The sequence below is a fragment of the Sceloporus occidentalis genome, unplaced genomic scaffold (assembly GCF_023333645.1).
Source record: "Sceloporus occidentalis isolate IW3139 unplaced genomic scaffold, rSceOcc1.0.p SCAF_7, whole genome shotgun sequence".
Classification (NCBI taxonomy): domain Eukaryota; kingdom Metazoa; phylum Chordata; class Lepidosauria; order Squamata; family Phrynosomatidae; genus Sceloporus; species Sceloporus occidentalis.
In genome coordinates, this window is record NW_028316987.1 from 17,789,837 (window position 1) to 17,801,940 (window position 12,104).

Consider the following 12,104-nt stretch of genomic DNA (forward strand, 5'->3'; position numbering starts at 1 on the left):
TAGCTAGTAAACATGAATTTGGGTTGTTATTTTCATAGTAGTATGCTTTAGTAAACTGTAGTGACGTTTGGGTTTGTTTGTTTTTAGATGATTCAATTTTTTCAGCTCTGTTTTATTCTGGAGCAAATTTCAGGAGTAATTTCATTCCATCCCTGGTCAAGGGTTGCTTGATGTAGAGTAGTCACATGCCTCAGCATATTCACCAAAGTCTGACTAAGAATTTTCATTCGTTCCTAATCATGGGGAATCTGTACCACCTTCCAACTACTTTACAGACTAAAATCCCCTCAGGCAATGCAGAGATGTGAATTTAAACATTCCTATACAGGGAATATGTACCAATCTGTACCTATATAGGGAATCTGTATCAAACTTCCAGCTACTATATAGACTAAAATCCCCCCAGACAATGCAAAGATATGAATAAAAAAAATCCCACCTGGCCATGCACAGGGTAATTCTGCTTTATTCACAGTTAGATAAACAGGTGAGTTTGTTACTAAAGTGGATGCTGGGGAGACATTATTCTCTTGAATGGGAGTGCCCTTTGTTGACGATAACTCATCTGCTGAGGTATACAGTTTACACCTTTTTCTTTTTAAGGCTTCCATGTTTTATTCATTTGGAAATACAAAGTGGTGCTTGCAGCCAGAGCTTTATCACACAATAAGCAGTTTCCAAAAAGCAAGTCAGTATCTCTCACTGCATGTGTCAGCAACGACTTGTGCTTTAATTCTTCATGTCATAGCATTTGTTATAAAATACTTGCTCCTCTTTTCACCCACGTCCTCTCACCCTTATGTCTCAGGCATTTAGCATAGGAGCCTTCTTGTGAATTAAACTGGCAAGCAAATGCTGTTTCCAATTCACTGACCATGGTTTCTCCTTTTGTAGGTTGTTGCATATCACTACTGCCAGGCTGATAATGCCTATACCTGCCTTGTGCCAGAGTTTGTACACAATGTGGCAGCCTTGCTCTGCCGCTCCCCCCAGTTTGTTGCCTACAGAGAGCAACTGTTGCGGGAACCACATCTACAGAGCATGCTTAGCTTGAGATCCTGTGTTCAGGATCCCCTAGCATCTTTTAGGAGAGGAGTTCTAGAGCCTCTGGAAAGCCTTCATAAAGGTAACGAGTTTTCTTTGGTAGCAACATATCACTCCTTCATAATTTTGAACACAAATAGAACATTTTTGTGCATATTTTTCTCCCACATCCCCTCTCAGAGCGGAAGATACCCAATGAAGATTTCATCATATTGATTGATGGCTTAAACGAAGCTGAATTTCACAAACCTGATTACGGGGATACAATAGTGTCATTCCTCAGCAAAATGATAGGGAAATTTCCATCCTGGCTGAAGTTGATTGTAACAGTTAGAACAAGTCTACAGGTAGGTTGAAAACATGTTTTTATACTCTTTAGTACAGGCAATGGTTTCCTTTGTCATATGTAAACATGTCCCTTTAATTGTCTCTTGTGGTGGGCTTTTCTGCTTGCAGCCAGATAATTTAGAAACAGTACATCCAAGAGTCATATACGTTGAAAGGGGAGAAATTAGGGTCACACAAATGGTTATTGACTGCCTCAATTAACAAAATAGATGTAAGCATTTCCTTTCCCCAATTGTGGGACAGGCACTGGGGAAAGGCCACCAAGGATCCTGGAAGGCTACAGCCTCCAGATCTTTGGCTGCCTTCACCCCACACCTTCCGAGTGTCACATGAAGGGAAAAAACGCATAGATTTGAAGATGTCTGGCAACAGGGAGAAAACTAGTGAAATTATTTGCTTTCTCGGATGGGAAAATGAATAATTTAACATCCCTGTTGTTGTTGTTGTTGTTGTTGTTGTTGTTGTATGCCTTCAAGTAGTTTCCAACTACTTACAAAAGGCATCCAACAATGATTTCTCCCATCAGCCATCATGATTTTGATGGTCAGATATTAAGCTTATATATTTTCCTGTTCTCTGTGTTCTGCCATTCACAAATCCTCAGTGAAGAGGAATTATAGAGGCAGCTGTTGTTTATTTTGCCTTTTATATGCAAACACATATGGCTACAGTAGATTGAACTGGAAAAGAGCCCCATTCCTTCCCAGCTCAAGCTTTATTGCGTTGTTTGCTTTAGACACACAGCTGCAATGAAACACTGGAAGTCTTTGTTTCTCAAGTCATTCTTCACCATCATGCCAATGCTGCTATAGACTTCCAGCCAGATAAAGGATGAGGAGGAAAAGTGGAGACTAGGAAAGCATTAAAAGATTTTGTGAAAAAAAGAGCTTCTTTGTCAGAGGTTTTGTTAATTGAGGTATGCCTATAAAACATTAAAGTATTAAGGCGACTACCTCATTTAAAGATTACCAATCATCTTTAAATGATGTGTTGCAGCTGCACTTACATCTGGTACATTTTATGGGACTGGTTCATTTGCCAAAGAAGTCTTGACTTGTAAAAAAAATCATGACTATTACAGGCTTCTTCCCAGATAACAGTTTAACAATAACTACAAACCTGTTTGCAGGTTCAACTTTTCTCCTTGTGCCTCATCAGAAGTGGGGTTTGTTTGTTTTTTGTAAATTTGGTGAAGTGTAAAAGGGTGTTTTGTTTTGTGTAAAAAAATCACTCTTAGTGAGTGTAGTGAATTTTCTTCTGCTTCTGAACTGTGAAGCAATAATTATAGTCTGTTGGCGGTTGTTATGGGTGGATACTTGAAGGTGCTTCATCTTATCTGTTGATATGGTGACAACTATTTTGCTGATATGGTGACGACTATGTTATGTTAAATAATATTTTGGCATCTATTTTAAATACTATATTAAGCTGTTTTTAAAACTGACTTTGTTTTCAACAGCATCACGTATTCTCTCACTAAAAATGTAGATGGGCTTTCTAAAAAGCACTATATCACCTTTCACATTAAAAGATTATTGTTTGTGATTTGTATTTTTTTAAGCAAACATAATCAGTGCATTATTGAGAACATGATAGATGCACTGAAGTGCTTGTTGCTGTTGTTGCTGTTGTTGTTGTGTAACTTCAGGTTATTTCTGACTTATGGTGATCCGACCCTATTTTAGGGTTTTCTTGGCAGAATTTGTTCAGAGAGGGTTTGTCCTTGCCTTCTGAGGTTGACAGAGTATTACTTGCCCAAAGTCATCCAGTGTTTCCATGGCTGATCAGGGATTCGAACCTTGGTCTTCCAGTGCCTTAGTCCAAAAACTCAAACCATTACACCATGTTAGTGTAATTTCTACAGTGGAAAAAACTGTCAGTGGAGGATAAAACTGTCTTTATTAAACTGAGAAATGAAATAAGATGTGTAACTATGATATCTGCTTAAGCTTGTTTTTTAAAAAACAAACAAACACATAAATGCTTCTTTAAGATAAGAATTACACACTTGATATACTTCTTTCTGGGATAGTACCCATATTGTGGGGAAAACAGGAAAAAAAAGTTTGGAGGAAAAGATGCAAGCACAACCACCTTGGCCTTTTGGCCTATATCCGGTTTCCAGTTCCAAATGAGTATGAACATGATATCAATAGGATTTTCGCAAGTGTTGACTTTACATTCAGTATTTGATTCAGCGAGTCTACTCTACTTGGGACTAGCAATTGGATTTAGGCCTCTTTCCCCTTCAGAGTATGCCTTTCTCCATTAATCTCACAACTTAATTCCATTCCTTCAGCCCTCCAAGGAGATTATCAGTTCATATCTTATTCCTCACTGATAATTCTTACAAACAAATGATTCCCTTTCAAAACATGGCTTCTGTTTGTTACTCTCTGTGTAGACAGTATATCAGCCTTTTGGCGGGGGACCCAGAGGCTTCCAGTGTACAGTACTTCTAAAATGGAGCAAGAGAAAGTTAGAAAATGAAAACTGGCAAAGTTAAAAAAATCACCAGCTAAAACACAGTGCTAAATGGACTAAAACACAGCTAATTACTCCGAGCCATTACCAGATGTATCTTTCAGTACCATCAGAATAAGAACCCAAGAAGAGGTTGGTTGAGGTTTGGAAGGCAATTTGGCTTTAGGTTTATTTTAAATTCAATTTAACTTTACTACAAAGGACAGGTAAGAGAATGTTTGCTGGTGTAACTAGAGAATGATATTTGAGTTTGAGTTGTTGGGTCCCTCCCCCTTCTTCTTCTTCGCAGGCCGTATCCACACAGTAGAAATAATCCAATTTGACGCCACTTTAGCTGCCATGGCTCAATGCTATGGAATCCTGGGATTTTTAGTGGGACCAGAGCTCTCTGACAGAGAAGTTTAAATGTTTCACCATAGCATTCCATAGCATTAAACCAGTGGAGTCAAACTGGATTATTTCTGCAGTGCAAATGGAACTTCAGTCTCCATCTCTTATGCACTTGTGTTATGTTTTTTTTAGATTGTAAGCCTGAGGGTAGAGTCTGGCCATGATCTTTGTAAACCATGCTGGAAGCCTTTCATAGCTGTAGGGTAGGGTAAATGTGTTTAAATCCAGAGAGAGAGAGAGAGAGAGAGAGAGAGAGAGAGAGATTCTATATGGTGCTGGTGTAACAACATCATTGTGTGTGACCTGTAATTCTTTCACTTGGAAGGTAAAAACATGCTTGTACAGTATTGCCAGTTATTGAGCCACTGTATTTACATATAATGTATTCCTTTTTTTAATGTATTTATACTATTTTCAATTGCTCCAGAATTTTCTCTACTCTCTTTTTTTCCTTTCCCCCCCATTTTAGGAAATAATTAAGTTATTGCCCTTCCATAGGATATTCCTGGACAGACTAGAAGAGAATGAAGCTATAGATCAGGATCTCCAAGCCTACATCTTACATCGAATACATAGCAGCTCTGAGATACAGAATAACATTTCTCTTAATGGCAAAATGGACAACACAACCTTTGGCAAACTCAGTTCTCATCTCAAAAGCCTGAGTCAAGGATCCTACCTATACCTTAAACTCACATTTGATCTTATAGAGAAGGGCTATTTGGTGTTAAAAAGCTCCAGCTATAAGGTAGTTCCTGTCTCCCTTTCGGAGGTATATCTACTGCAGTGCAATATGAAGTTCCCAACACAGTCTTCCTTTGACCGGGTAATGCCTCTCCTGAATGTGGCAGTAGCATCTCTGCACCCCTTGACTGATGAGCATATATTTCAGGCCATCAATGCAGGGAACATTGAAGGTACCTTGGAATGGGAGGACTTTCAGCAAAGGATGGAGAACCTCTCTATGTTTCTTATCAAACGCAGAGATATGACCCGAATGTTTGTCCATCCATCTTTTCGAGAATGGCTAATCTGGAGAGAAGAAGGAGAAAAAACCAAGTTTCTCTGTGACCCTAGGTAAGTAATTATCAGTTTTGATGTAGAATAGTTGGTGAAAGAACATCGTTTCTTAAATGCATCTAGGGTTGTAATACTTAAAGACAACTTTAAAAAATACTATCATTTTAACCAACTGATGGACCTTTTACTGGCCAAGAAAGGTGACTGAATTGCCTTTCTTGGAAGTTTCACCTTTTAATTAGATTGTAAGGCTTCTCTAAACTGTTTCACATCAACAGTCAATTTCTATGTTTTGTTTTGTTTTTGTTAGTGTTATTGTTAGTATTCTGTATCATAGAGGGCCTCAAGGACAGCAAATTGCACCCAGACCTGCCACAGCTTTCTATTTCTGCTGTAGTTGTATCATATAAACTTACCCTTCTAATGGAAAATCTATATTTGGTCTTAATTTTTTTTAAATTTAGCAGCATTTGTTGTTACTGTGTGCCTTCAAGTCATTTCCAATTTATGGCAAGCCTAAGGTGAATCTGTCATGGAGTTTTCTTTGCAACATTTGTTCAGAGGAGGTTTGCCATTGCCTTGATCTATTTTTTCTGCTTAAAATGGGAGGGGAGACACCATTGAGAAAGCCACTATTAAGAAGAACGCTCTCCCTACTTAATCTTTTGAGATTTAAATGTGGAGAAATGAAGCATCATTGCAAAAGAGATGGTCTTTGAGGACGTGCTAGTTGTCTTGTGTGAATTTCTACCCCATTTTACAGGCTCACTGATCCACCCTAGACCTAAGAGAAGCCTTTTAAAACCGCAAATCATGAAAAGGGAAGGCTAGGAGAGAGTTAAATGCTGTTGGGCTCAAAACATCCAGTACACACTTGGCACCTTCAGGTTGCAACATGCAAAACTTCCTCCCACCTAGTACTTTCCAAGAAGTTGAGTAATGGCACAACATACTAGTGCACATTATTTTCCGAAGGTACACAGTGCCATTAAACAATAGCATCAACTCTTCCACCCTCCACAGTCTTTCACAAGGGAAAATTTGGCTTGAATAGAGCAAAAATCTGTCCTTTGGGAGTGCTTTCAGGTAATGGATTCCAGTCTTCTTCTTTGGAGTAGGAAAAGCCATTTTGGGGAGGAGTTGCTGGTTTCTCCCTGCTTGACTGGGAGCTGGGGAGGCAAAAAGAATCACCGCTGGACTGCCAGTCAATTGCTTCCCATCTCAGTGGCTCAAAGTTGGGAGGGAGATTGGTTGCTTGCCCTTCTGAACATATTTGGTGAAGGCTACTTTGACACCTTTTGTAGCCAATCCCTTATTACTCCTTTCAAAATGTTTCTGTTTTGTAAAGTGTAAAGCTCATCTCTGCCTCATACATGTGTTTTAGATGCAGAAGCTTCCTATACATCAAACTGTTCTAATCTTATCCAACTATTTTAATGTACACAATCCAGTTATTTAACTTAGCAACTGATTTAACACTTCTGTATTCCACTTGTGATTGCAGCTAGTTATATTTGTGCATCACCTGTTCTACAGTGGCTTGTAGAAAAATTCACTCACCCCCATTGATTTTTCCACATTTTGTTGTGTTACAACCTGGAATTTGATTGGAGTTAATTGGCATTGTTGCCACTTGATCAGCATAAGATACTCAACACTGTGAAAGTGCACAATATTTTCATTGTTACACAAGAATTAATTATGCAAAACAAATTGGCACGCATTGGCTTCATTGATATTTATCCTCTCAAAATCAAAACTAGGTAGAAGCACCTTTGGCTTCTAGAATTACAATTGTAGAATTACAGTGTCAAGTTGGCTGGATCACTCTCTTTCAGCTTTGTGCATCTGGATCATGTGCTTTTTGGCTGTTCTTGATAAAACTTTTCCAGCTCTGTTAGGATGAATGGGGGCAATTGATAAACAGCAACTTTGAAGTCATGCCACATATTCTTGGAGTATGTCTAGTTTTTGACTGAACTATTCTAAGACATTCAAGTTCTTGTTTTTCAATCACTCCAGTGATTTGGCTGTGTGTTTAGGCTCATTGTTCTGCCTCATTTCCAATTCCCTTACAGATTTTCTTCTACAATTACCTTATATTTGGCTCCATTCAGTTTGCCTCAGTCCTGACCAGCTTCCCTGTCCCTACTGAGGAAAACCCCTCAACATAACGTTGCCACCACATGCTTCATTACAGGGATGGTCTTCTAAGGGCAAGGAGCACTATTGTCTTTGTGCTACACGTAGTATTTTGCAGCAAGTTCAAAATATTTAGTGTTGGTCGTAAGCCTTTTGTCTTTCCCTTGCCTTTTCACATACTCCAAATGGACTTCAATATGAGTTTGTTTCAGTAATGGCTTTCTTCTCGTCAGTCTCCCATGATGTCCAACTTTGTGGACTGTCCAGGGATATTTGTTCCATGGACTGTTTCTCCCATTTCAGCTGGTACTGTCTCCAGCTCCTTCAGAAATAACATTGCCCTTGTGGCTGCTTCTCTAATGCCTTCCTGGCCTTAGATTTGGTAAATTCCTTTCTCTAGACAGTGAGGGTTGAGCCATATTTTTTCCACTTTGTAATCATGGAATCATAGAGTTGGAAGAGATGTGCATAGTTTGGGATTTATTCATTAAAAAAAAATAGGGAGGGGATATCTCAGCCTTGGGGATGCGGTGGCTTAGTGGTTAAGATGCCAGTTCTGATGGTCATAAGATCTGAAGGTTGACAGTTTGAGGCTTGAGTGCCCCATGATGGGGTGAGCTCCTGTCACTAGTCCCAGCTTCTGCCATCCTAGCAGTGTGAAAGCATGCAGATGCAAGTAGATAGATGGGTACCACTTTGATGAGAAGGTAATAGCATTCGGTGCAGTCATGTTGGCCACATGACCACCAGAGTAGTCTTCGGACAACACTGGCTTTTCAGCTTAATAATGGAAATGAGGACCGCCCCTTACAGTCAGTTACGACTAGACATTCATGTCAAGTGACTACCTTTACCTTTAACTCAGCGTTGAATCATATTTCTGCACAACCTTCTCCCAGACACATATTGATAGATCCTTGGTCTTCATAGTGCTGTTTGTTTAGATTTTTATTCCAACAAACCTTGGGACCTTCCAGGAACAGATATATTAACTATGTGATCATGTAGAAAATGTAAAGGAAAATGACAATATATTTTTTCTTCAAAAACGTTCACATTTCCATTAAATCACTGTAACATTGAATAAATATCTGAAGTTATCTCTGAATTTGTCACTGCCTCCTGAGCTGCAGTTGGTTGATATGCGACAAATTTCCACCAATGTACCTCTACTAGATCTTGCTGCTTTTACCAAAATCAGTGAATCCCACTGCCTCTTGCATCTCCCTTTGGAGTAGTTTTCTGGCACTAATTGATACTATATTTTTGAATTAATGCAAACCTTTGAATCTCTTTCACTGGATACTTTCCTTTTAATATTTCTAGAATCCATTGTAATCCATAAAATTTGGTTAGTTATCAAAATATCTTTAAGTAAACACCTTAATCCAGCATTTAGGATGAATGTAATTTTTTAAAAAAACAACCCTGAAGCATGTTTACATAAGAACCAAATAGTATTTTGGCAAGAAACTATATAGCTATTAGGTGTAGACTGTCAAATATTTATTAGGATGTTTAAAGGTATAAATATTTCATAATAGTAGCAAAATATAATAAAATACATCTGACATTTGTTTGTTCTTAAATAAGAAGTACCTGCAATAAATCATTCCTTCACTCAGAATAATAATATTTCTATCCTCTTCAATAAGATCAAGGTGGCTAAACTCTTAAGTGCATATGCCATTAGGAAATTAAGATGTAAGTGTAAATGCATAGTTATTCAATCTTTCAACAAGAAATAAATATGCAGTACAACATACTATATCAAGTGTTAATGTAATCAACACAATTTCAATAAACATTGCAAAAAAAAAAACAAACCCACACAAAATCCTGGTAAAGTTCAAAACAGAAATAATTTAAAGTTGTAATAATGTATTGAAGGCTACATTCCATATTGCCACCAAGCATTATACACTTCCTTCAGTTTAAAGATTTCCATTAATGTTGCTCATTAATTAAATACTTTCCATTCACTCACTCAGTCCACCTTCAAATAAAACCAAAGGCTTGTCTATACTGGCTGAAAGTCAGGGCCCACCCTGGAGAATTATGCTCCAGACTGACTCCAGATTGCCTACAATGGCAGCCACATGCACTGGGCCGAACCCAATGTGACAGTGCAGTGGTGTCTACATGGGCCAGCTGGGCCAATACCATATTAGCCTCCACTGGTCTTTCCCCTGAATAGCTGCTCCTGCTGCTTTCTTGCTGGCAGAAAAGATTGCCTGGCACACTGCCACTTCTACTGAGGATAGAATGGGACACTTGTCTGATCAGCAAAAGGAGAGGATAGAGGGACCCACCCATCCCCAAATGCATGGCTAGACACATCCTGGATATGTCATAACCAGCCATCTAGCCCTTTCCCCCAGTAGATCACATGTTTGGACACCTTGTGGCTAGTGATCTAGACCCCCCCCCCAATGATCCTACATCATATGGCTGGATCCCCACTGACTGACGTTTTCAAGGCATGCCCAGCCATGTGATGTAGGAAAGGAGGTCCCCCTAGCCCCTTCTGATTGATAACATAGGCACCCTGTTCTACTCTCAGTAGAAGTGGCAGTGTATCAGGCAGCTTTTTCACAGAGCTCCTGCTGGCAAGGGGGCACTGCGCTTCAGTGGTTCCGGTCCTACCTCTCTGGGAGGTTCCAGATGGTGCAGCTGGGAGACGTGTGCTCCGACAGGAGACCCCTAACATCTGGGGTCCCTCAAGGAGCCATTCTGTCTCCCATGCTTTTTAACATCTACATGAAACCGCTGGGAGAGAGCATCCGGAGACATGGGGCGCGGGGTTATCAGTACGCTGATGACACCCAAATAATTTTCTCTATGTCTCCGACTGATGCAGTGACCGGGGATGGCATCTCTCCTCTCGTGGCCTGTCTGGAGTCGGTAATGGGCTGGATGAGGGAAAACAGACTCAGCTAGAATCCAGAGAAAACGGAAGTACTTGTGATAGGTCCTCCTGGCCCAGGGATGGCGGTGGTTCCACCTGTCCTGAATGGGATCACGCTTCCCGTGAAGGACTCTGCACGCAGTCTGGGGGTGCTCCTTGACTCGTCGCTCCACCTTACATCTCAGGTGGATGCGACGGTCAGGAGCACCTGCTATCAGCTTCGGATGATACGCCAGCTGCGTCCCTACCTGAGCCGGGGGGACCTAGAAACAGTGGTACACGCTCTGGTCACTTCTCGGTTGGATTTCTGCAATGCGCTCTACATGGGGCAACCCTTGTACCATACCCGGAAGCTGCAGTTAGTGCAGAATATGGCAGCAAGACTGGTCACTAATACACCTAGGACCAGTCATATAACATCGGTCTTAAAAGACCTACATTGGCTGCCTATTCGCTTCCGGGCTCAATACAAGGTGTTGGTCATAACCTATAAAGCCCTAAATGGCTTGGGCCCAGAGTACTTAAAGGACCGCCTTTCTCTGTACAATCCGTCCCGCACACTCAGATCTACTGGGCAGCATCTGCTAAGAGTTCCAGAGACCAGATTAGTCAACACCACCAGAAGGGCCTTTTCCACCTCGGCCCCTACTCTCTGGAACTCGCTGCCCATCGAGCTCCGTTCAGCAACCTCCCTGGCCCAATTTAAGAAGGGGCTGAAAACGTTCTTTTTTAAACAGGCTTACCCCTGATACTTCCCCTGAGAGCCCTCCCCCCTCTGTTAGCAACTTACGATTTGGCACAAGTTCTTTTATTGTTTTAATTGTATTGTTTTTAAATTGTAAATTGTATTGTATTGAATGTAGTTTTATTGCTGTAAACTGCCCTGATGTTTCGAAGGGCGGTATATAAATAAAGTTTTTATTTTTATTATTATTATTATTAGCTCCATGGATAGGCCATCCCCTTTCCCTGCAGTGCTCAATGGCGTTTGGCCTGTAGACAACTGACTCAGCCTGAATCAGGCCTGATCCAGCTGTCCACACACCAGACCTCCCACATTCACGTCAGGCTTTGGAGAAAACTCTATGGTTTTCCCTGACTTTGCTTACTTCAAAGCAAAGTGAGGTAAACAGTAAAAGCTTGTGGTATTTCCCTGGAGATTGCCTTGCATTATGGAGACAGACAGCACCATCTTTGGGTTGAGAAGGATTTTTCACCTGTGTAGACAAGCCCTAAATTGTTGGTACCTCCATTCTCCTGTAGTTCTGAAGGAAGGAATAGTGAAAACACCACACAGTAGAACACTGGAGCCATGATGTAGCTGATCTTGAGAGAAGGCTGACAGTTCCTTCTAAAAAGCTAAGTGTTGAATGCCTCCACACTCCTTTAGTTCCAAGGAGAATATAGCTTGCTTCTCCGTATGGTAGAAAATATTGGTTGGTTGGAAGGGTGGTTTAGACTCTTCTGCTTCTCAAAATATGGGGATTCAGATGTCAGTTAGTTACCACTCTTTGCTGCTTAATCTCACCAAATATTTCTCCTTCCTTGCCCCCCAGCATCTGAGGCTCTAGGCTACAGGCCAAGAGTCCTTTCCCGCTGTGTCCCTGTGGCCAAATATTTCTAAGTACAATAAGAGTTTTTCCCCACGTGACATCAATTCAGTCGAGACCTTCCTAGTCTTCTTATAAAATTCACATTAATAGGATTATACAGTTTTAAGTTTTTCCAATATCTTTTATCTTGAGAAAGTTCAAAACAGTAAATCAGT

General features: G+C 40.5%; 1 protein-coding gene across 6 annotated transcripts in view; it reads left to right on the forward strand.

The window, feature by feature from the left end:
* The window catches only part of TANC2 (tetratricopeptide repeat, ankyrin repeat and coiled-coil containing 2), a 248,381-nt gene that overhangs the window by 201,425 nt on the left and 34,852 nt on the right, over positions 1-12,104 (forward strand). For all 6 annotated transcript variants that reach the window (XM_089532213.1, XM_089532214.1, XM_089532215.1 and 3 more), the window contains 3 exons: positions 895-1,126; positions 1,225-1,391; positions 4,736-5,343. In XM_089532213.1, coding sequence (XP_089388339.1) covers positions 895-1,126; positions 1,225-1,391; positions 4,736-5,343 — 1,007 coding nt within the window. The remainder of the gene's footprint in view (positions 1-894; positions 1,127-1,224; positions 1,392-4,735; positions 5,344-12,104) is intronic.